The sequence below is a fragment of the Pocillopora damicornis genome, chromosome 4, assembly GCF_964200805.1.
Source record: "Pocillopora damicornis chromosome 4, jaPocDami1.2, whole genome shotgun sequence".
Taxonomy (NCBI): Eukaryota; Metazoa; Cnidaria; class Anthozoa; order Scleractinia; family Pocilloporidae; genus Pocillopora; species Pocillopora damicornis.
In genome coordinates, this window is record NC_142673.1 from 18,331,154 (window position 1) to 18,356,090 (window position 24,937).

General features: G+C 39.1%; 2 protein-coding genes and 3 long non-coding RNA genes across 6 annotated transcripts in view; 2 read left to right on the top strand and 3 right to left on the bottom strand.

Annotated features, from left to right (window-relative positions):
- Positions 1-365, bottom strand: part of LOC149047113 (uncharacterized) — a 4,215-nt gene extending 3,850 nt beyond the window's left edge. The window contains exon 1 of the long non-coding RNA XR_016186300.1: positions 169-365. This is a non-coding gene — a long non-coding RNA (uncharacterized LOC149047113). The remainder of the gene's footprint in view (positions 1-168) is intronic.
- LOC113668173 (ATP-dependent RNA helicase DHX58) overlaps positions 1-8,910 on the top strand; it is a 9,582-nt gene extending 672 nt beyond the window's left edge. Inside the window, exons 2-14 of the mRNA XM_027184049.2 lie at positions 1,292-1,366; positions 1,796-1,944; positions 2,371-2,620; positions 3,039-3,098; positions 3,419-3,484; positions 3,630-3,815; positions 4,387-4,763; positions 5,243-5,461; positions 5,540-6,203; positions 6,476-6,656; positions 7,256-7,400; positions 7,775-7,975; positions 8,355-8,910. Coding sequence (XP_027039850.2) covers positions 1,292-1,366; positions 1,796-1,944; positions 2,371-2,620; positions 3,039-3,098; positions 3,419-3,484; positions 3,630-3,815; positions 4,387-4,763; positions 5,243-5,461; positions 5,540-6,203; positions 6,476-6,656; positions 7,256-7,400; positions 7,775-7,975; positions 8,355-8,663 — 2,882 coding nt within the window. The 3' untranslated portion in view covers positions 8,664-8,910. The remainder of the gene's footprint in view (positions 1-1,291; positions 1,367-1,795; positions 1,945-2,370; positions 2,621-3,038; positions 3,099-3,418; positions 3,485-3,629; positions 3,816-4,386; positions 4,764-5,242; positions 5,462-5,539; positions 6,204-6,475; positions 6,657-7,255; positions 7,401-7,774; positions 7,976-8,354) is intronic.
- LOC149047114 (uncharacterized) lies at positions 1,581-12,619 on the bottom strand. Its single transcript, XR_016186301.1, has 2 exons — positions 12,434-12,619; positions 1,581-2,955 (listed from the first exon to the last, which is right to left on the bottom strand). It is a non-coding gene; the product is annotated as an uncharacterized LOC149047114 (long non-coding RNA).
- Positions 9,140-11,487, bottom strand: LOC113668180 (uncharacterized). The gene is made up of 3 exons (XR_003445967.2): positions 11,314-11,487; positions 10,671-10,701; positions 9,140-9,275 (listed from the first exon to the last, which is right to left on the bottom strand). It is a non-coding gene; the product is annotated as an uncharacterized LOC113668180 (long non-coding RNA).
- Positions 11,339-24,168, top strand: LOC113668179 (ATP-dependent RNA helicase DHX58). Of its 2 annotated transcripts, XM_027184056.2 has the most exons (14): positions 11,339-11,985; positions 12,787-12,861; positions 14,967-15,115; positions 15,788-16,037; positions 16,521-16,580; positions 16,904-16,981; positions 17,119-17,310; positions 18,167-18,543; positions 18,673-18,891; positions 19,240-20,239; positions 20,420-20,600; positions 21,139-21,283; positions 21,920-22,120; positions 22,714-24,168. In XM_027184056.2, exons 1-14 carry the CDS (start codon positions 11,706-11,708, stop codon positions 23,023-23,025), a joined length of 3,519 nt encoding a protein of 1,172 aa, XP_027039857.2. In that variant the 5' UTR covers positions 11,339-11,705; the 3' UTR covers positions 23,026-24,168. The 2 variants fall into 2 exon arrangements, with proteins under 2 accessions (XP_027039857.2, XP_089061397.1); XM_089205271.1 differs by lacking the exons at positions 11,339-11,985; positions 12,787-12,861 and adding an exon at positions 13,193-14,366.
- The last annotated feature ends 769 nt before the right edge of the window (positions 24,169-24,937 follow it).

Sequence of the window (24,937 nt, forward strand, 5' to 3'; positions counted from 1 at the left end):
ATTGTATGACTACATTTTGTTCTCCTGGAGACTTTTTGGCTTTAAACTCATTTTGCGAAGTAGAATTATAAGCTTTCAAATCCAAAGTTCCTGTGAGTTTGGATGACTCTGCCGTTAAAACGGAATGAAACTGTCAATTATTTCTCAGACTGTGACAGATTATCTCACCATTTCATCGCATCACAATTGCCTTTGTTTAGCCCTTTCATGTCTTTGGAAGTCCGTGATTCCTCCTTAAGTCTGATTTATGAAACTCAATACCAATGTGCCTCTATATGTTTACATCGCCATGTCCGCCATTATAAGGGCTAAAACAATTTGCTAATTAAGCGTTCTGACACCATTGTTCGTTCAGCTGCAAAAGATGAATAGACTCTGGACTGGACTCTGGACTTGACCCCGAACTGGACTCTCTTGACTCTGCACTGGATTCTGAGCTCCTCTCTGGCCTGGACCCTAGCCTTTTTTATTTAAATTGCTATAAATAGATGCATTAATATTATAATTTTAAAGATAAGTCTAATCCAAAGTCCAGTCTAGAGTTTATTCCAGCTGGCCAGGCTCGTGTTTAGTAGTTTGCAGATGTTAAAATTGGATTAATTGACCATCAAGTACTATTTATGTCATTTTCTCGTGGCTTTACGAAGTGAACAGCGAATGGATAAAATCCGAGTCCGATATAAAAATTTTTACCTTCATCCTCTTGTTTTTATTGTTTCCTGCTTCACTTCAGAGGGTTTTGATGCAATTATGTCATATTTTGTGGGGTCTTGAAGGAGGCTGATTCCACTTGGTTTGACGTGAATGAAAGTGATCCTCGCAGTAATGTGCACTACTTAGGCTGCACCGGTATCGCAGAGGTCATGGGTTTAAATCCCGTACAGGCCTGACTTTTTTCAGGCCTTATTTTCACTACTGCCTAAGTAATGCACATTACTGCGAGGATCACTTTCATTCGCGTCTTTATCCGCAGTTCAAATATATGACTTTCATGTATTCTTAACCGTTTATTTCATCACTTCACGGGTTTATTTAGAACCAACATCATAACCAGCTCCCAGTTGGCTTGTTAGCTCAGTTGGTAGAGCACTGCACCGGTATCGCAGAGGTCATGTGTTTAAATCCCGTACAGGCCTGAATTTTTTCAGACCTTATTTTCACTACTGCCTAAGTAGTGCACATTACTGCGAGGATCACTTTCATTCACGTCTTTATCCGCAGTTCAAATATATGACTTTCATGTATTATTAACCGTTTAATATGAAATTGATTGATTATCATCTGAACGCAGTTGACGCAGGGGACGATGAAATCGCTGTGCCGAATGGCTCGGAGATCGGTTATAAAAGGATTGGAACAGCAATTGGTAAGCTATTTCCGTATGTAATAATTTTTGCATTAATTGATAAAAGGAGACAGAGGGATGTGACCATTTGTAAATAGGGCAGGGCGGGAATAATTCTTTGAGAAAGGTGGCATAAGTCAACGTGGAACTCCACCCCCACCCCTTCCCACCCTAGAAGGCCCTTGCAAAGCAATGTTATGTCACTAACCTAGACAAACTAATTGCACACAGCATATTATAATTTATTTATTTCAAAATAGGAAATAAATCATTTTTTTCCATAATACTTTGTTACGGAAATACGGACCGGGGATTCTTTTTCTCGACAAAAGACGCTTTTGTATAAGTTGGTCTTTGCAATTACATCGTTGTGTCATACTGACTTAGGGCTGAATAAAAACTTGCTTTTTTCGGTCCTTAAATGCTCGTCTTGTCGGGTCTTTTTCCCAGATGTTATTATTAAAGGTAACCTATCAGCAGAGACAAGTGGGGATGAGGAAGAGCCTGAAAGCTGTTATGCAGAGGAAAAGTATTTGGCTGAACTTTATGAACAACATTCATCCAAAGAAAGCAAACAAATGCGCAAGGAACTCCAGAAGGTATGTTAAAAAAAATTTAATTGTAAGTCCATGGAAGCGCAGATCTAACACTAGACATGGTGTACAATGAAACCTGTTTTAAGTGAAAGGCGCAACACCTTATGTCTCAGATATTTTTTTCTGAAATTTCCAATTAAATCAAACCTCTGAGAAAAATTCACACTTATTGTTTCGAATTTTTAACTTAGCTTCCTAACTTGAGGAAACATCATATCCATCAGTCAAAACGAAATTGTGGAATCTCACTGACTGACGCGAGTGAACAAATAAATCAACACTTCAGTCTTTAAGCCTAAGTCTTACTTTCAACTTGTGGGTAAACATCATAATTACTTATCAGTTGGAGACCAAGATACGCTTTCTTCTCCAAACTTAATCTGATACCCTCAAGTATGCTCAATTTTAATGGCTGTGTATTTCTTTCAGTATCTTCCCCAAGGAGCTGTTTTTGTTCATACTGCTAAAGGTTCCATCATAACCACTATCCGCTTGTCAACAAAAGAAGCAGCTGTAAAGCTGTGGGATATGTATACTGAAGGAGAATTCCAAAAATCGTTACAACATGTCTTAGTGGACGACACTTTTAAGAAACATCAAAGGATCCCAGAGAAACCGCTGAAACTGAACCTCAGTATAAGCCAAGAGCGTTTTGTACAAATTCAGGAAAAACTAGCCGGTAACTAATAAACAACACCATAGAACTTTTCATTATTCTTGCTGCTGAGTTTTTTTTCATCTTGTGAACATAGAATACTAACGGGACACTTCGACGTTTAATTAACTTCAGGAAAGGTGATCACGAGTTTCGCTGTGTTAAATACACCTAGTTGGGAAAATACTATTATGGTCGTTTTTTTATGGTTGTCACATAAGTACAAGGCCCCGGTCATCCCTCCAGTGTTAGGTTTCTGCTGTTAATTGCCATCCTCTCTCACAGGAATGGTGCGGTGCTCGTTGCCGAAATGAGCTGTTCGTCCTTCAGAGGAACAGCACCCAAACGGTTAACGAAACCTGTAAAAAAGCTTTCGAGTTAGTTGTCTTAAAGTTCCGAATGAGTTGGTATATTGAAGCAACTTATGCTTGTTTTCTGGTAGAGATCGAAGAAGAGCAAGAGAGAGAGGAGAAAATGCGTAGCACCTTGTCAAGCAAGCAAGGTACACTTCAAATTCGTTACATGATGATCATTGCTTTAATGGAATTGGATCATTGGATGTTGATAAGTTCATTCAATCATGAAGACTTACGGTGTTAATGATAGTCAACTACATGCACGTTTGATTGAAACGACCATGCGGTAAATATGATGGAATAACTGTGATAAATCTTGTAGAAGGTACTATGAAAAATTATATTAAAAAAAATTATATAATTATATATATGCCAGATATTAATTTAAAAATGAAAAGTCGATAATTGCTATTGGATGCATATCACACGGAAACGTAAACATTTACCTATGTTTATTTATTTTTAGAGGACAGTGCTACTGATGATGATGGATCTATACCTGAGGTTGAAGAAGAAATCGACATTCCACCCGGTAAGATTGCATTCTTACTCTGAAATTCATCTGATTTAAAAACCGGAGCGTATTGCGCCTCGAAACTTAATCTTCAATTCAAGATTCAGATGCCAATTTGATCTTAGTGATGCTGTAATATGATTTATTTATCCATTTCTAAAAGTGTATCTGGGAAACAAGGCCAATCCCTTTAGCGTATGTGAGCTGGAGCTTAGAGAGTACCAGAAGGAATTGGCAGATCCAGCGCTGGAAGGCAAGAACACCATTATCTGTGCTCCAACCAACAGTGGAAAAACATACGTGGCTATAGAAATAGCTAAAAACCATCTTGAGTCATTCAAAGCAAAGGGTAAGTTGCCTTCTTATATCATATCTCATAGTCGTTATGTCAGTCCATCACCCTGGTAGATAACACAGTTGATCATGAAAAGACTATAAAACAGTAAATTGTCTCTTTATAAGCGGATTCAATTAATAGAATTCTGAGGGCGTTTAAAGAGCTTTGCTTTATATTCTTTTCCCACACATTTAGAGACACACAAATTCACGCATAACGCATATGAGAAAAACGATTCCTTCACGAAAATATTCAAGGTTGAACTTTGTTCTCTTTGCAAGTGAAGTGTTACTCTAGTTGTATTGTCAACGATAGCTTTCGCATTACATATTGGGTGAAGTCATTCCGTTTCCCCCTTATGCCGATCCAATAATGAGTTATCTGCAAAAATCAGTAATTGGTCGGATTTCAACCAAATACCAACTCGAATTTTTTTAATTGAACAGTGTCCCAGGAACTAACACTCTGGCCCACTGATTGAAGATCAGGCCATTAGGTTTTGTTCTTGAGCGAGACATCTACTCCTCTCCTTAGCATCACAACTCTAAGTCGCCTCATCATTTTTACTCTTTTTACTCCTTAGCACCTACAGACAGCAGCCTTAGCAAAAAACCAAAGGTTGTCTTCATTGTGAGCACTGTGAACCTTGTTTCTCAGCAAAAGGAGCGGTTTGAACTCTACCTGAGAGACAAGTATTCCGTGGTTGATATTTCTGGGGCAAACGCAACCGAGATCCCCCTTAAGTATCTTCTACAAAACCATGACATCATTGTTTTGACTGCCCAAATACTTGTCAACGCTCTTACTTGTAAATCTGAGGAGCAAGTAAATTTGGAAGAGATCAGTCTTTTGCTATTTGACGAGTGCCACCATGCACATAAGGAGCATTCCTACAACCGAATCATGGAAAGGTATCTTGCCTTGAAAAAGCAGCCTCGAAACCAAGGATCGCTGCCACAGGTAACTGACACATCATATTGTTTTTCGTGGCGTTTCTGAAAGCATAGAGGCAAGTCTGCACTGAGGCGAAGAGTCATTAGGCTCAAGTGAGCAACGAATTTTTCCTTCTCCTTTTTTCGATTTGAACAGAAAAAAAAAAGAGAGAAAATTTAAGGTACTACCCACCTTTCAAAAACCGTATTCCAAATGTTTTGATCGTAGGGAATGGATAGGGTTCATTCCATTTTATTATCATAAAACTAAACTGACAATACGTAATCTTTTAGCCAGTCGCAGCAAAATCTAATGATGCAAGGACCCAATTTGAGCTAAAAAAAAAAAACACAAGTTCACGACTAGATTGCGATTATCGTTAGGTTTACATCAAATCGGTGGCAACACGTACATGTGTTTTTGAGTCCTGATTACTTCCGAGTTCCAAAAGTCAATGATTTTTTTTTGACATTGAGTAATCCAATCTCCTTTATTTTGATTTTTAGGTTGTTGGTTTTACTGCATCGCTTGGTACAGGAAAAGCTAAAAGTGTCGAGAAAGCAGAAGAACACATACTTCTTGTCTCTGCCAACTTAGATGCAGAAGTTATTTCGACTGTGAAAAAAAATCAGTCCGAGCTCAAAAAGTTCGCAAACGTTCCTGAACGAAATGTATATCAACTTTCAACGACTGGAAATGATCCATTTGAAAAGATAATTTCACAGGTAATGAGTAGATGGGTTGTTATTTAGAAACAAGAATGTATGAGGAGAGCTCACCTCATCCTCCTTCATGTTTTTTAGGTTATGAAGAACATCGAAGCTAAAGTGAGAGGTAGAAGAGGAGAAGAATCAACTTCTGCTCCCCCGGATGACAGTAAGTCATGTCAGCAGTATCGCCAATGGGTGGAAGAGCTCTCCAAAAATGCTGTTGCAGATGCGGACCGTTACCTTATAACATTTGCAGAACATCTCCGCGAGTATCACATCGCCTTGACAATCAACAAAAGTACAACTATGAAAAATGCTAAGAAACGCCTTGAGAAATATTTTGAATCCTTGGATAGGGAAAAATTCCTACCTATTGACAAAAGTTTGGAACGTCTGTTTCAGTGCGCAATGGAGATTTTGGATAAGAATGTAGCAGAGCACGGTGAGCCCGAGAATCCATTCTTAATGAAACTGAAAGAATTGCTCCTTCAACACTACAAAGGTGATCCTGGGATAACTGGGGAAAGCGACCAGGAACGACCAAGCGAAGAGGATGACAATTTTGCAGAACACACGCCAGACAATAAAACTTCTGATAAAAGCAGTGGTGAACGTAAAGACTGGATAGGGCCTAAAGGTATTCTGTTCACAAGAACCCGAGAATCAACGTCAGCCCTAGAGGACTGGATTAAAGAGGATGAACAACTGAGGGCTGTTCTAAGGCCAGAGGCTCTTGTAGGCAGTGGAGATGGCAACAGTAAGTTTAATCGCTGATAAATTTTTTAAAGTTCAAATTCTAATATGGTACCATTACATACTGCAAAAGGAAAAACAACCATAGCGGTTATTCTATAATAGTCTTTCCAACATCTTTAAGACATGCCTTTTTTTCTCTGGAAATCTCCATGATTGGCGTTTAATTTTGCTTCTTTGCATGATGAGTATTTAAATGAAAGAAGGATGAATATCTTGTTGGAGCAAGGAAAATTATTTGTACATGACAAGATGTTTTCCTTTCCTAAATCTTAGTTGGAATGACACAGAATGAGCAAGAGCGAGTAATCAGTCGATTCCACACCGGAGAGAAGAACCTTCTTCTAGCCACTAGTGTGGCAGAAGAAGGTTTGGACATAAGAGATTGTAATTTTGTCATCCGTTATGATATGATGGGCAACGAGATCTCCAGTGTGCAGTCACGTGGCCGTGTCAGGTAAAATTCATTTATCTATTGCTTGCATTCGTGCGCTTATTACGTCTATATAGATGCCGAAAGTTTTTACAGATCTGCGTTCACCCTGAAGTTAGCACACTAGACTAAGGATCAAGAAGCATTTGTTTGATTCTTGACCGATGTCACAGTATCTGACCCACGACAAGACAGACTTACTCTCCACCAAGGGGTGTACAATTAATGGTACCATAACATTATCACTATCGTACCTGACATTGACTGGCACGCCACTGAAGCGGTTTGTTTGTTTTTTGTTTTTTTTAAAAGGATTTTACCGTGCTTTTAGTTCCCGTCGGTTCACAAGATTTATGCTGGTTTCGTCAGTTTCAGTTTCACATGCCTCTGGCGGTTTGTCTTCTTGGACATTAGAGTTTTGTTTCTATTTGAAAGCAATACCTAGAAGAAACTGCTTTAAGTACATTTCATATTGTCTCAGAGAACTTTGGTCTAACATGTTTATTTTCCATTAAATTGCATTCACAACTATAGTAACTTTACCTTCGTTCGTGAGTTCTCGAGGTCTCCTTCTATTTTATCAAAAGTTTTCTTTTTTCTTTATTTTTTTCCTCTTTTACTAGGGCAGACGAGGGTATGTATAGCGTGCTCGTGAGTGTGGATTCTGGAGCATTGAAAAGGGAAAACACAAACCGTTTTCGAGAAACCCTCATGGTTGAAGCCCTAAGCAAGGTTCAAAACATTTCCGAAAAAGACTTTCAGAGGAAAGTAAGTACCAGAAAAACATCAGGTTTGTATTCTAATAAAGCAAACTCCATTCAGAAGATAATGAAATAGACGAAATAGGGTTCCCTTGGCTGGCTTTAGTGGGAGTAACAAATTGCAAAGGCTGCGAGAGTTTTTTCTTTAATTAATTTCAGCAAGAGCGAATGTCAGTTTCTTTGAGAAGAAGAGACAGAGTAGGGTTTCCCTTGAACAAAGAGCTTTCGGAAGAAAAAGGTGTGTCGACTGAATGGAATTATCTTAGGCTAGAAATAGTCGAGGTGGAGATTTCCATTGACAAGCCTCTCAGTTTTGAATCTAATTTTCTATTTGGCACCATTCTTAAATGATTTTTTCAATATATTTTCGCATCTATGAAGGTAAAGGCTATACAGGATAAGAACTTTCGGGATCGCAAGCTGAAGAAGGGTGTAATGGCCTTGAAAAAGTCAAAGCCTGTACCCGATGATGTCAATTTCCATTGCCGGAAGTGCAATGAAGCGGTTTGTCAGGCACATGATATCCGACGCGTAAGAGAGACCTACTATGTGATCATCAACAGTGATGTACGGGAGTCCAAGGTAGACGCACTTTCTTTCAAACAGTTTACATGAAAAGTTACAAGCTTCACGGTTTTGGTGACATGATTACATATACTGCACATGGTCTATTAATGCTTGGACGCTAACAAGACTAAGAGGTGAAGAAAGAAAGTAGCATCGTCACAGATTTAGAGAGCGGTACTTCTCATTTTAGCAGTGTCGTGGTCAGTATTTGTAGCCTCTCAGTCTAGTGCTAACTTCCTAAGTTGCCTTGAATAATGAAGTTGTGCAGCTCCCCTCTTTTATTCTTACTTTCGAAGTTACTGTGGGAAAAGCAGAATTGTTTACAAAAAAAAAAACACTTCCTAAAAATTAATGAGCTTGCTTGATAACGAATCTCTCGCTCTCATATTTGCAGGTGGTCATGAAGATCTGTCCTAGTCCCAAGAAAATTGATGATGTCGAATTTAACAAGAAAATCTATTGCAAAAAGTGTGGTCAAGATTGGGGTGTGACCGTCCGTATCAATGATGTGGAGTGGTTGTGCATCAAGATTAGTAGCTTCGTTGTTCAGTTCCCGGAGCCAAATCCTCAGCGAATTATGAAAAAGAAGTGGAAAGATCTCCCTTTCGGCATTGAAGAGGCAACATTTGAAGAGCTCTGGCAACAGGCTGAACATGAGGATGAAGATTTCTTCGAAGATGATCTCAGCGATTTGCTTGATTGACTTGGTCGCATATGGCAGTGCAATGCTTCTTGTTAATATTGAGATGTTACTTAGTTATCACAAACTTTATGAATTTGTTGTCTAGTTGATCCGGTACGTTATATTAGAATAGGAAAGGAAAGCCCTGGATGTTAGTAATCTAATTTTGTCGTGGAAATATGAGGTGTGACCAGCACTCTTGTTTAACTTTTAAAGTAATCATCGCCTAAGGGGTTAGTCGTACGATCAATAAAAATTGTTATTGACATTGGTCCCAGTCAGTTTCATCAGTTCAACTAAGGAAAGTTCATTTCACACCCAAAATAAAGGCGAGGAGTTGATTTGGAGTCAATACACTATCATTTAGGATCTTAAAGTGAGAGAGTTTCTATTTCTATCCATTGTGTCAGTTAAAAAAAAATTTCATCGGCAATTACTAATGGTTCCTGCCAGATAATTACTTCAGTGATGAAGACATGATGATACAACATTTGATATAACCATCTACCCAGTATAGAGCTGAGACCGATGGAGTTGAACCTCTCTTGCCTACAAGCTTGGTCTCGAGGACACAGACCTCAAAAAATATTTTGATGCTATAAATAGTTGGAAAGATGTCGCCCAACTTCCGATCTGAAAGAGAAAAATAGCGAAATCGGATCGTGCGTACCGAAGTGATTTATTTCCGTCTTCGCTAGTTCTTAGTATAGTGAATAAGGAGTTTTGGCACACGGTATGGTAACTTAAGATGGTTTTTAGGGCCTACTGAGTCACTTCTAAATTTTTTATAATTATAATCTATAGCTGATGGGTCAATATTGAAACTGCTAAGAAATATCTTAACAGGCCTAGTTTGAACCGTGCAGACCAGACGAACTCATTCGCGAGTGATTTGCAAAAAAGAACGCGTCCTAGCCGCTGAACATAGTCCCATTAGGAATCTGAACAAATTCACAGGTGTTACAAGAGGAACTTCCGCGGCTGTTGTAATCAATCAACTATTATCGATATATGTCTTGCTGGTCGACGGCATATTATTTGTCGTGTTTTCGCTCTCAAACGCTCACAGTCCTTCACGAAACTATAACGCTAACCGGAAAGGGTCTGAGCTATTTCTCAATAGTATTTTACGACTGAAAGTCATAAAGAAGGTCATAACGCAAAAGGCACACTTCATTATTTATTATGGCATAGCCGGAGGTTTATTGGTTTCGTGTGATGATTTTCGATAGTTCTCGATTTCAAAAACTTTTTTATGAGAATTTCTTTCAGTTTCACATGTCATGGGTCGACTAACATGTTTTAAACGAAAATACATCGAGACCGAAATAAAAGATTTCTTGTTTACTTTTTACGACAACCCTTTGTTCTTTGAACTAAGAAAGATAAACGATTTTCGATTAACACTTGTAATGGGATGCCTTTTTAATGTCACAAAATCTCGTACGCCTCAACTATTTTTGGTTCCAAATATCATGCTTGAATAGCCGTGATTGGTTTTGGTTAGACGGGCAATCAGCATTTAAAAAAGCCACCCACCGTGAATTTACCCGCATTAGAGAGAGAATTAAATGACAAATATTCGAGAAAGCTATTTCGAAAATAAATCGAAGAGGCGCCAGAAATATAGTTTGCTTAATTGGCCACTACTCTGAAGATGGTGATATGTTGAGTTAGGTCAGAGGTTCTTGGCGACATCATGTGTAGCTAAGCCCGATATGTTGACAGAACTCCTGACTACAAGATTGAAATTGATACTCCTGTCGACCATTATCAGTAGAGTAGGAATATTTACATCGACTGTGAATACGAGATTTGCTTCTACTTTTTGGTCGAAGTGTCGATAGGTAATTACGTTCTAATTAGTTTCGAGAAAGTTGTTCTTATCGAGAGGCAAAGAGAAGAAATGCGTAATATCAGACATGTAAACAATGATCGCTCTGTGCAATATCTATACTGATTTATATTTTCCCTTCTAGAAAATTACCAGTACGTGGTTGGTCCTAACCTTTTTAAAATGATATTCACCTTAAATATCCCGCACTTATACCGATGAATTCTGTGAAGGAATGGACGAAATACAAGTCACTAATGGTTAAGGAAAACTATCTACATACGCATATGGAAACCGAATGAGAAAATATTTAAATTTTCAAAAGATCATGACACTGACCTAATGTTTATCAAGTAAAAATAGCTATTCTCGAAACCTATTTTCCCATCTTGCTTCCAAAGCAAGAGAAATATCGAAATACATCGAAAGGGAAAACGAAACTTTAATCTTCCCCTTCATTTCCTAGTACCAGTTTTGAAGAGAAAAATTCCCAGAATTAAATTTGTCCCTGTTTGTAAGAATTGGTAAACGTTGTCCCACATGATGCAGTCGAAAATTAGCATATTGACGATGGGAAAAAGCCCTGTAACTAAAACCCTCGAAAATGGGCATGTGATGTATTACTCAATGAGTAGTTTCTGCGAGAAATAGAGTTATGTCTTCGAACCTTTACTATTAGTTTCACAAGTGTAGCAGTTTTTTCGACATCGTTTCAATAGTATTTCGAGATGTAACAACGTTCGTACAAAACAGATCAAAATCGAAACCAAAACAGCTCGTATCGCGGTTTCCATATACTGAAATTTGATATTAATGAAATTCAACCTGGGAAAGTACCTTCTCCGGGTGTTTCGTCAAACGAAGACTGCTCAGTGGCAACAATGTAGATGACCTTGCAAGAAGCATGACCAACTCTAGCCCTTTTCTTCAATGGACCAAGACGTTTGTAAAATGAATTCGAAAGGAAGCATTTGATAAGCTTTCGTTTCTCTGATAACGCTTTATGTATTCTCGAAAACAAAAGGGAAAAGCAAAATTCGGTACTTTGTTTACGTAGCGTTTTCCGAGAATTTCGCGCATGGCTTCTGGGAATTTCCCAGTTTTTTTTTACGGGCTCATGAATTTATTATGCAGAGACATAAAAATAGCGAGCCCGTTGAGCAAGGAGTCATTCGCTTTCGACGGAGTTTCGGGTCAAATTTTATGAACTTCTGGGATCTGAAACAACAATGAGACCCTACGAAAAAAAGATTCTCGAGGAACGTCTGAAAGATTTTATGGAAGAAGTCATTCCAGTTGATTTGCTTCCACATTTGTCTTGTTTACAGCAGACAGATAAAGAAGCCATCGAGGCGACACAGAACAACAAGGGACCAACAACGGCGAATCAAACTCTTGTTGATCGGCTGAAAAGACGGGACAAAGGTTTTTCGGAGTTTGTACGAGCCCTGAGAAAATGTGGAAGCGAACACACTGCTTTGTTGTTGGACCCGTACTACAACTATCCAAGTAAGCCCTTATGCTCTATAAGATTATATTTTAATAACCCTTTTTGCTCGCATGGCTATGGATTTTTTCGGAGACTGTTTTGGCTCTAAAAAAGCATCGTTATAATTCGCCGGGTTACACGATCATTTATTTTTGTTATCGAGATTTACAGAAGTAACTGACGTACACTTATTTTACGGTCTATGAACGATAACCTCACTCTTTCATGTTATCTTTAGCCTTGTCTTAAGCTCGTGTCAATATGTTGTTCTAAAGTTGGACGTATCCCGCTTAAGATCATCCGGGCGGGAGGAATGCAAACTTTGCTTTCTTTCGTTAGATCCCATGAGTCACTCGGTTATGTACGAGGATGTAACTCAAAGTTCATTAAGTACGTGTGGGAGTTCAAAACTGCATATTTACTTGAGCTAGTGGTAATCATTGTTGTTAAGAAATTCATGTCACTAACCGTGAAACTCCATCGAATTGAGACACCTACTTGGTAAGTCATTTCCACTGGACTTAACTAAAACTTGGCTCTACTTTCAATCTTCTAAAAGTTCGGTCAAATCTTATCCAGACACGAGCAAGTCATGATAGACTTTCAACGTGTCATTCGGCTCAGTTTACACATACTCGTATCCAGGTTGTTTGCGCTTACACTAATTTAACAGTGTCACGTGTCTCAGCATTTGGTCAGTATATTTGCATCTCAATGGACCACGGGGAGACACGGTCACTTCATGGTACATCGCTTCCTTCTCAGCGTTTGCTTGCTTCTACCAAAGATAAATATTCGTAAAAAAAATTATCTTAATTCAGTTGACGCAGGGGATGATGAAGTCGCTGTCTCAGAGGGCTCAGGAGTTGGTTACAAAAAGATTGGAACAGCAATTGGTAAGTGACATTTAATCATAATATTTTTGCGTTTATTTTATAAGATTTTTCGGGCAAAGCAGAAACATTTTTTTCTTCTTATGACGCTTAGATTCAATTTGTCTGTAATTATAATTAGTTCCGTAAACCTTCGCATTTACTCCTCCACTCCCTTATACGAGGGTCTCAATGGGGAAGGGGGGGATTGGCTTGGGGCTGACGTTAATCAGGAAGATATTTCTTTGATGACTTTGAGTTAATTAATTAAAGTTTTTCATTATTTCATCTAAATTATCAACTATTTTTATGTCCATTCAGTCTTCCTTTGACTAAGTGGAGTAAGGCGTGTTTCCATGACCTCTAATAATAATTCATGATCAGTTTCAAGGCCTGGTGTGAAACAATACCTTACTTTCTACTGTTACACGCGCAAACCACATAAGCAGAATTTTTTATAGACCTGATTCCTCAAGCTGGATTCGTCAAGGCGGTTTTCAGCAGCGTTCCATTTGTCGACCAGTAACATTATATTCGAGAACGTCTTTATATCACGGCAGTTCGTTGACATTTCGCTCAACATTAGTGTCATCTCTGAGCTGTTGTCAACCATCCTGGTGACATGGTTAAAACTGCGATGTCGACTCCATTTACTCTCCTTTTCCGGTTATCACACTCGCTAGTCCAAAAAGTACTGCATTGCTGACGTAGCGATTCTATGTGAACAGATTCGTTATGGTGGGTAGATGACGTAGAGGTATGTGTGTTATGTCCTAACTTGATGGTGGTACAAGTCCACGTCTTAGCACAGTTCAAGAGTACTTTCAATAGTTTTTGAACGATGTGGCGAGAAGCGGAAGGTAAATTCAAAGATCAAATTTTGTTGAGGGTTTGATTTGCCATTCATATCTAATAGCGTTAAGTTTAATTCCAAGTCCTTGAACTCTTCATCTTAATTTTCCATGAATTCACTCTCCGAGTCGCTTCGGTACTCATCAATCTGGTCTGGAATTTTGGTATACTTGTGTCGCTAAACAAGGTCATTGCTGAACAGAAAAATCTCTTGCAGCCATAGAATTGAGATTTATCGTCCGAAAACTTCCAATGCTTTTCCCCAACAGAAATGCTTGTCTAGGATCGCTCGAAAGCTTTATCTTTTCCTTCATAATACAAGCTCACGACGGCTTCCAACACGTTCGACGTGACATGACATGCATGACATGAAGTAAACTGTTGTCTGTAATGACTTGGTCTATAGGCGGGATTAACGCCGCGTGGAAGGGCCTCTGGCAAGAATTAATAACTCATCAAATACGTTGGCTCTCTTTGAGTATAAACTATTAAATTTAGATATCAAAACATTCCAAGCAATCAGTTTAGGCAAAAAAAAGTTAAAACGACCATAGAGTGAGTATCTGGAATCTGATTTGCCAGTTAAAAGATCCTTTAAAGACGATGTTCGACTGTTCGCGGTAAGCAGCTATAATGGGGAAATAGCAAAATCCGAAACACCTTTCAAGCATCTGACGGTTAGTATTCACCTACTATTTTATTAGCATTTTTGACGGCAGACAATTAAATTTTAGGCCCTTTGACGGCTGACGGTTAAACCCCACTGCGACCCTCTTTTACTGGCATGCCTTGAGTCACGTGGGGGCACTCTTCAAGGAGAAGAAATTACCTAAAATTTGAATAAGACTGACAATATGCTCTAGAAATATAAAACGTGTACACAAGGACTAATGAATATTGGTAAAAGTGAAATTATGAATCATGAATTGTCGCGACTGAACATTAACATCTTGTTTAGTTTTTCAACATTTTTCATCTTTTTATACGTATTGCGCGCCATTGCATTAGTGACGTTCAGGTCATATGATTTACGCGGCCTCGTGGTTGAGAAATGTGAAACTAAATGGTTGAATTCTGGAAAACAATTCATATTTTTGTGGTTGAAGCAATTTACACGACATGAATCATGGCGGTTGAAGTAGAAGGAATCATGAATTTTTGTATTTAAAACTTGACAATCATGGATCTCGAGATACAGTTATAGAATAAATCATGGCTATCAAAAAAGTCGCTTAGTCTTTTCTTAAGCTGTTCTTTTTCTGATTTGTTTTCAACAGATGTTTCCTTCAGAGGAATTCTATCATTAGAAACCAGTGCGGACGAAGAACAAACCGAGAGCGGTTCCGATCTGGAGGAGTATTTGGCTGGCCTTTTCGGGAAACAGTCGTCTGAAGAAAGCAAAAGAATGCGAAGAGATCTACAAAAAGTATGTTTTAGGATTATGTGTGTACCACAGCAGACCTGTTATCAAAAATCATTAAACTGAGTAAAACCTGAATCAGTTGAACCCCATATAAAAGCGGACGAGACAAATACTTCTCTTCATTTTTTCTTTTGGTGGAGCAAGTTTGTCACCCACAATTTGAAATAGAAGCGAACATTTCAAAACATTTTTGCATATCACAGGAGAAATAACGAGTTTGGAAACAGTCAGTGTTTACACGTCTTAATTCGTAATTCAATTTTCCTCTTTTTTCTCCTTTTTCTCTCAACACTATAAAACAAGGCCTGTCGGCCCAGTGTTCGATAGCAAATTAGCAAAGCGTGCGTCTGCGGCTTTTGCTTCTTTCCTCTACAGAGGTGAGAAATTTTTTGAGAAATCTGCACACTGTAGAGGTTGTGTCAGAGATGGTCAAGTAATATCACATCATGTCGTGTTGTCTCAAGTATAGCAAACATAAGCCGAATGGATGCAGTTTTCCAAGAACCACCTTGACACGAGGAAAGGCATTTCCTTGAATTTGAGTCACGCATTAGTTAGGATTAATTAACGCAACATTACGTTTACTCACCATTTGGAGATAACATAAGTGTTTCTAGTCAAAACTTGTCCACAAAAAGCTCAATTGTGGATATAATTTTATGATTTTTTTTTCAGCATCTTCCTCAAGGAGCTGTTTTTGTTAACACTGCTAAAGGTTCCGTCATTGCAACTTTCCGCTTGTCAACGGTGGAGGCAGCCGAGAAATTGTGGGAAATGTACAGTAAACAAACATTTCAGGACAAATTAAAAGAGGTCCTGGTGGAAGACACTCTGAAAAGACACCAAAAGCTCCCAGACAAGCCGCTCGAACTAAATATAACGTTTAGCGAAGATCGGTTTAAACAAATTCAAAAGAAACTCAAAGGTAGTTAACAACACTTTGGTAAAACTTTTAAATACCGTACTGACCATTTAATTTTGTCCAATGTTGCTAGAATATTGCAAGACGAAAGACCTCGGCTCGTAGTAATTCAGTAAACGTGGTGTTAGGTTTCGGTGTACGATGTATATTTAAGCAAGTTGGTCAAGGTTGCGAATAGAGTTTAAGGTTGTAAGGGGAAAAAACATGTCACGCTTTCTAGTAAGACTTTGACTGTAATGTTAGGTTAATGACAGGACTCCTTTTTTAACGGATGTTGAGCGTTCTCAGTTACGAAAATGTGTTATCAGTAGACTATATGTGAGAAGGGTAGCGACACTGGCGATTGGCGTGAATCCAAAACATTTTGACAAGCACGTTGAGGGGTCAAGTCCCTTCCCGCTACATGGGTTGAATGAAAGAAAGTTTTAAAAGTGTTGATGAAGACAATGTACTGATATGCCTTGTCGCAATGTCGTTGATCGGCAGAGATCGAGGAAGAGCAGGAAAGAGATGAACAAATGCGCAACACTTTGTCGAGCAAACAAGGTAATGATTCAAAATCCGATATGCTACGTTATCATAGAAATATCATACGACATTCTTTCTTCATAACATGTAACAAGGGTTACGTAATATAAAAGCGAAACGTAACAGTACGATTCTACGTTTCGAAATATTGATGAAACCCCTATGGCGAAATGAAACATTTTTGGAAACGATAAAACTCCTAGTTTACTAAAAAAGCTAAGTTAACTACCTCCAAATCAGATTTTGCGATTGCATGTGATAAATCAGTAATTTGAAAATGCTTTTGAAACTTAAATACGGTGATGCATTCACTCAACTTTGCTGTTTCTTTTTACATTCAGAAGGCAGTGCTGCTGAAGATGATGGATCTCTCTCTGAAATAGACAGAGACGAAATAGACGAAATCGTCATTCCACCTGGTAAGAGTTCTCTATTACGCTGTTGTTTGACGGATACAATGTGTACAAAGAGTGAGATAAGATACAGAACTTCCCGTATGTGATTCAGTATGCGAAACTTGATCCCTGCACATATGATTTACTTTCCTTTCAAATAGTTTACTTGGGAAGCAATGCCAACTCTTTTAACATTCGTGAGTTGGAGCTTAGAGAATACCAGAAGGAATTGGCGGCTCCAGCATTGAAAGGCAAAAACACCATCATCTGCGCCCCAACCAACAGTGGGAAGACGTATGTGGCCCTAGAAATAGCTAAAAAACACCTAGAGTTTTTCACACAGGACAATGAAGGTAAGCGACTCCATATAGAGATCTTATCAGCTTGTAGAAATACGCGCTTCTTTCTCGATCAAACATCCAACTCGGCTTTTCCAATTAAACGCTTTGGATCATTCCAAGTTGGCATAAGGGTGGCTGCGATCTATAAACCACTGTTTTTTCCTTCATCCAGCCGTAACTGACCATCACTGAGTCTGAGTCTCAGAGTTTAAATCAGTAATAACAACTGTAGTTGCTCTTTCGCACAGACGTAAATTAAGGCCGGATGCCACATCAGATGGCAGGACCTTAGTAAAACGCCTTCGCTGCTAATCTCTACAGTAACAGTCGTGTCCGGCGATTACAACAGGCCGGCCTCAAACTGGTTCTGATGTTTGATTGAATACAGTAGTAAGGGATCATTCTATCTCGAAGTACCGGATTAAGAAATCCGTCAAGTAACGCTAATTTTGCCAGCGGGACTGCCGTAACTCTCGATAACATCAACTACTTGGTGGTTGCCTCAAGGTTCTGTTGTACTCCACATCGAACGATCGGGGCTAGGTAGTAAGGTTAGGCCCATTTCCGGATTACCTTTGACCTCTTTTTCAAATCGAGTCTTGTTGCTCATCCTCTCATATGTTAGAAGTTTTCATTCATATGCAGACCTAACTCATGTTCATACGAATGATTGACCACCAGGCCTCGTTTTGAGAAAAGGGGCCAAAGGTAATTCGGAAATGGCTTGCATAACTTCCATTGGAAAATGTAGAGGTAGTTGAGGGAGGGCTAACCTACGTCTCCTCATCACTTCACCCTGAAGAATTCGGAATAAGCTCAATCATTTATGGCACTTTAGCTTCTCGGCCTTTTTTGAATCCCTCAACAGCCACAGACAGCAGTAATAGAAAACAGCCGAAAGTGGTCTTCATTGTGAGCACAGTGAACCTCGTTTCTCAGCAAAAGGAGCGTTTCGAAGCGCACCTGGGAGACAAATACCCCGTGATTGACATTTCTGGTGCAAACGCTACTGAGGTCCCCCTGAAGTATCTTCTACAAAGCCATAGCATCGTTGTCTTGACAGCACAGATGCTTGTCAACGCTCTGAACAATAAAAGTAAAGAGGAGCAAGTGAATCTCCAGGACATAAGTCTTCTGCTTTTTGACGAGTGTCACCATGCACACAAGGAGCACTCCTACAACAGAATCATGGAAAGGTATCTGGCCTTTAAAAAACAGCCGCGACATCAAGGCCCCTTGCCGCAGGTACAATCTACAGGAGATTAAAATTTTTCTAATCTAGATCTTACTCGTTTTTTTAATATCATTATTATTTACTGCGAGGTTTGAACTTTTCTTTGTTAAGGTGGTTCTTTTTATTTCTACGATGTTTAGGTTGTTGGTTTCACTGCCTCACTTGGTACAGGAAAAGCCAAGAGCGTCGAAAAGGCGGCAGAACACATTATTCTCCTTTCAGCCAACTTAGACGCGGAAGTTATTTCAACGGTGCAAGAGAATAAATCAGAGCTTGCACAGTACGCAAATGTTCCAGAGAGAAAAGTTTTCCAAGTTCCCACGTCAGAAAAAGATCCATTTGAAAAGATTGTTTCTCAGGTAATAACAGATGAGAATGATAATGACTGGAGTCATTTGATTGTCAAAGTCGCAAATATGGTCTTTGTTTGGTCTTAGTTCGGCGTGTAGATTTTTATGATAGGAAACGGGAAGGAGAACCCGGAGAAAGCCCCGGAGCAAGTAAAGTATTAAGTAGTGGTAAATTTAAATGCCGTAATTATGAGTTGAGTGAGCGAATCGAACTGATCTCAAGAGGGCATTAGAGGCGGGAGCTTTCCTTTCTTCCTTATTCGTGCCCGCTTGTTCTTAAGCTGTATCATTCCTTAAAGAAATTTCTCGCTTGTTCGCTTTCTCTGATCTTCACTGCGTTTTTTCTGTATTTTGAAGGTCATGACTAAAATCGAAACTAGAGTTAAAGGAATTAAAGGAAAGCTCTTAAAGTCTGTTCCACCGGAAGAAAAGGGAAGTCAGCAGTATCGTCAATGGGTGGAAGAGTTTTACAAAGACTCTGTTACAGATGCAGACCGGATCCTTATAACGCTTGCAGAACATCTCCGCGAGTACCACATTGCCTTGACTATAAACAAAAGCACAACCATGAAAAATGCCAGGAAATGCCTTCAAAAATATTTTGATTCTTTGGATAGAGAGAAGTTCCTTCAGATTGACGAAAAGTTGACAAATCTCTTTCAAGCTGCTATGAGCATGTTGGATAAGCACGTGAAAGAAAATGGTGAACCCCCAAATCCTCTTTTGATGAAACTAAAAGATTTGCTCTTGCAACACTATAAAGAGGAAAGGCCTCAGAAGGGGGAGAAAGAAGAACAACTCAGAGCTAACGGGGTTGAGAATGGCGGAGAAAATGAACGTCACGATGAAGGTTCAGCTACAGATATATCAGAAGTAGGAGAAGATGTCGATGATTCTGAAAAGTCTAAAAAAACAAGATCCAGCAACCAAGAGAGTGATAAGACTTGCGATGACAGTCAGGAAGAGGGTAAAAATGAAGGGACATCACTGGACAAAACAACAAACAATGAAGAAGAAAGTGGTGGAAACAAGAATGGAGACTTTGCAAAGGAAGACCTTGGTAATATTGACGCTGCTGATGTTGATGATGCGGCGGAAGAATGTGAATCTCGAACAGCTACACAAAACAACCATGAAAACCCTAGCCAAGAGACTGACAAATCAGCGGAAAACTTGCAAGACGATAAGTCATTAAATAAAAGAAATGGTGAGCAGAGAGAGTGGAAAGGTCCCAAAGGCATTGTCTTTACAAGAACAAGAGAATCCACGACAGCTCTGGAAGATTGGATCAAGGAAGACGATGAACTGAAGGCTGTCCTCAGGCCAGAGGCTCTTGTGGGCAGTGGAGATGGCAACAGTAAGTTCAAACCCTCAAGCAGTACATTTAATAAAAGACGTAATGCCCTTGGCGATGGTATCCCTGGCATTTTGTCTCTGATGATTTTGCATGCTAAAAATCACTGAGAAATAAAAGAGAAGATATTTTTGGAATAAAAAAAAATTCAAACTAAAAAAAAATTTTTTTCTTATTTTTTAGTCGGCATGACTCAGAATGAGCAAGAGCGAGTGATCAGTCGATTTCACAAAGGAGAAACGAACCTTCTCCTTGCAACAAGTGTGGCAGAGGAAGGTCTGGACATCATGGATTGTAATTTTGTGATCCGTTATGATATGATGGGCAACGAGATTTCCACTGTGCAGTCACGTGGCCGTGTCAGGTAAAAAAATTCAGCGCTAAATTAAAAATCTAGAGAGTCGTATTTCAACTTTGAACGGAGTTTCTCGAGTTAAAATAAATCCCCCCTTATCTGGGGGCTAGAACCAGAGAAACCCTTAGGGAGATCCGTTAAAGTGCCATGGGAGGGGGTGCATGAAATTTCGATTGTCTAGCACGCTGCAGTCGCAAGGATAAGCTCTGACAAGAGACTTTGAAACGAGCCAGCTCGAGATTTGCATTGCTATGTTCTTCATAAAAAAAAAAGATAATTGTAGCCTTCAGTTTCATTTCGTCTTCTTTGGTTTCCCTTTCCTTTGATATTCAATCATTTTGAATTTGACTCGTGCACCGAGAGCTTAAAGGGTTTGTGGCAGAGGTTACGTCAAATGTTTTTATTTATTGTCAGGGCGTTTAGAGGAAAAAAGTACGAGAAATACGCGCGTACTCAACACGCTGAGCTTTAACTACATTTTTTCTCCTTCCTCTGTAAGTTCTTATATAATTATTTTGTTTTATGCATTTGCTATTTTAATTACCAGGGCGGAAGTGGGTATGTATAGCGTGCTCGTGAGTGGGGATTCTGGAGCATTAAAACGAGAATATACAAACCAGTTTCGGGAATCCCTCATGATTGAAGCCCTCAGCAAGGTGCAAAAAATGTCTCCAAAACCCTTTCAGAGTAAGGTAAGCACCGAACATATGTGTATTCTAACAATGGAAACCTTTGCCAAGGTGTAAAGGCATCCCCTTGCTTGGCTCCTTCGGGGGAAATGGCAAATAACATATATGTATTTGTTCATATTCAGCCCTGGGCAAACAGTCATCATTCCTCGCCCGGGGTGGAGGGGGTGGGGGAATTGGGGTTGGAGGATCTTCGAGGATCACATGGTTTTCAGGGGGAGCGGAGGGAAAGATCAGTCGTCGCTAACAGAGTATAAAAGGAGGAAATCATGGAAAATAAACTTCTAATAAACTGAAAATGAAGGAGAAGGGGGTGTTACAAAACCAATATCGTCTAATTCCTCCCCCCCCCCTTAATTATAGGCGATACATAATGACTGGTTCCTAACATAGGGGGACATCAATGTAATTTCTTAATCGTAAAAAACAATGTGTGCAACAATGTAAATTACATGCAGAAAATCAGTATTTTACCGCATTTGACAAAGTGATCTAGGACTCTTCCCTCTTCTGTTGAAGGTGTCCTCTCACAAAATCTGTATCCCTTAAAAAGGATCTATTCCGATAAATAAGTGTCGAGCTGTGAAACATGCATCAATTTTATGATCCAGTGGTAATTCTCTCCTCTTTCTAATGAAGGTGAAAGCTATACAGGATAGGAACTTTCTGGATCGCAAGTTGAAAAAGCGCGTGATGGCATTGAAACATTCAGAGCCTGTGCCTGACGATGTCACCTTCCATTGCCGAAAGTGCTTTGCAGAAGTTTGTCAAGCGCATAACATACGGCGCGTTAAAGAAACCTATCACGTGATTATAAGTAGCGACGTACGGGACTCCAAGGTAGAGACACTTTGTCACAAGAAATGTGTTTTTTTCATCTAAGTAAAATGATAACTAAACGTTTGATCGTTCGTGTCACGATCTAGTGACCATATATCGTGAATGAATGTGACTCCACGTCGTTTGATGCACGAATGAACGTTCTCTGTCGTGACTGCCTTGAAAACATTTTTTTCTTTTGACCTCAGCAAGTCTAAATGAACAATTGTTCTAGCCGGACGCGATTCCCTGAACTAACACAGAAAAATAGTTTTCCGAATGTTGTTATTCCTTTTTTTTTTTTTTAACCGGCCAGTCAGGCTGTTGGATCTGTTAAATCGTAGACCAAATTATTGAATTAGCTCGAGTGCAATGAAGACACTAAAAGGTCAAAATCAGCGAACCTGAAGCGGCCTTTCTCCAGCTTCGTAAAATCCACCTCTCACTTTTACCATAACTTTCAGGAGTATAAATTTAAAACTAGCCGCGTCAGTTTTCATATACAGCGATGTCTAATAGATGATTCAACAATCTTGTTATATAAGGCTGTTGGATCATCGTCATTCCAAAAATGAAAATGGTTGGTTAAGAATCTTTGACTTTAATATTTCTAGGTGGTCATGGAGGAACATCACAACCCTAAGGCTCTTGATGGCGTCGAAATGAACAGGAAAATATATTGTAAAGAGTGCAGGGAAGACTGGGGTGTCACAGTTCTTATCAATGGCATGGAGTGGATGTGCATCAAGATTTCCGGCTTCGTTCTCCAATTTCCAGAGCCTAAGGCTCGAAGGTTGACGGTGAAGAAGTGGAAACTTCTCCCTTTCACAATACAAGAGGCCACTTTTGAAGAGCTCATGCAACAAGCTCAACAACAAGAACCAAAAGATGACTTGGACGATGAATTCAGCCTGTTGTTTGATTGATCACATTTTATCATGTGTTGTATCGTTGATTAACAGAACCTGAAATCTTAATTACTTTCCTCAAGCTGTTGGCTTCATTGTATGTAGTGAGGATATAGTAGAAATATGAATTATGATAGTATCACGGTATTACGGTACGGTTTTCATGATTGAGTGTTACAGAAGAGCATATTTGATTGAATGATGAGACAGGAAACCTATGAGAATACAAATTCAAAACAAGGAAATGATCGAGTCACGATTGCTTAAGTTTCGTATCTGATTTGTTGAGAGGATGGAGAGACTATTCCAGACTAAACAAGAAGAAAAGCAAAGCAGAACCAATGTAATCTTTGAACGCTCAATTTAAAATTGATCTATACACTCATGGCTTAAATAGATGGTCAAAATAATACTGTTATGAACAATGCTCACTTATAATCAGTTTTGTTTTAACAAGATAAGTTCATTTTTTGGTCGTTACCAGGCTTTAAGCCACCGTTTGGGTTCTTAGACTGAGTGAGATCTCTATATCTGTCCACTGTTTTATATTAACCCTTTAACTACCAAAAATCTGATCAGTAATTCTCTTTCTTATCTGCTATACAATTTTTATGCAGTAAATTTGGAGAATTTGGTATTGGATCAACAAATAGTCCCCTAATTGATATTTTTCTTTATTCTCATCAATTCTATGTTTGATATTGTATTGATATAGTAAGGATAAATTCTCTCCTGGTCACTCAACGGAAGTTAAAGGGTCAAACCGTTTTTGGCCATAATTCTCATATTTTCATAGATGGCCACGGAGGTAGTTGATGGAGACTTATTGATACAATATTTGATGTAACCGCCAAGTAGAGAGCCTACACTAATCAAGCTGTACTCTCTCGACGGCGCCAAAAGAGATTGACTTCAAAGATGCATATTACGAAAATATTCTGATTATCCTATGAAAAGATCGAAAGTTATTTACACAATCGAGATCTATGGTACACAAGTGGTTCAGTTTCGTCTTCGTTACTTCTTAGTATAGAAAAATAGAATTTTTGGTGCACGGTATGGATCAGTAAAAGATGGTTTTACGTGTATTGTTAGCTACTATGTGCATGTTAAATCAATGTAGTCTGTATCAAATGGAAAATAAATGGCGTGGAATAAAGATCTCAGGCATGCCAAGCAATTTACGAACAGACTCAATAGTACGAGGAGGGGAATAGTGAGGAGGACTCTCTTCCTTTTTTATCGTAGCGCCTCCGAAGACTGTATGTAAGCTACACATAAGTCTGGTCACTTATTGGTATTTGGGTGCTTGACTATGTAAATGCAATGTCAGTACAAAAATCGTTACAATTCTTTAAACAAGCAAACTAAGGCTTACGGAAGATAATCGAACTGAGAGGCATATTAATCCCATAAACATCTTGTAGAAAATCAAAACAAATAATCCCCAGAAGAGGGCCCAACATAGGTTTGGCGGGATGAGGCTTAAAATCCAGACGGGGTGTGGGATACGAGAAATTTTAAAAGCGGAATGTAAGATGAAAATTGGAAGGTGAAACCGGGATATGCTCCATTTCAAGGCGGGATAGGAGATAGGACGAGTTTTGTCGAGATCATGATTTAGCTAAAGTTACGAGTCACACGACCTCAGAGCCATTAAAAAGTGTTTATTTGTTTTAGAAACGGGATTAGTTAATGCTCCCGTGTAACTCTAAATGATTCCGAAGTATTTCCACTCTTCTTTGTATTTGTTACTAGTGTTTACGCGGCTCCATATAGTATGTCCAGTTTCCTCGCCTTCGTTATCATCTTGCTCTCACCTGTACGTCTTTTTGAGGGAACACCCCTTTCTGTATGATGTTTCTTTAAAGATTTCTCTTAGTAATGGTTTTTGTGGCATTAAATGTCACTCGCTCATAGGGATTTCTTC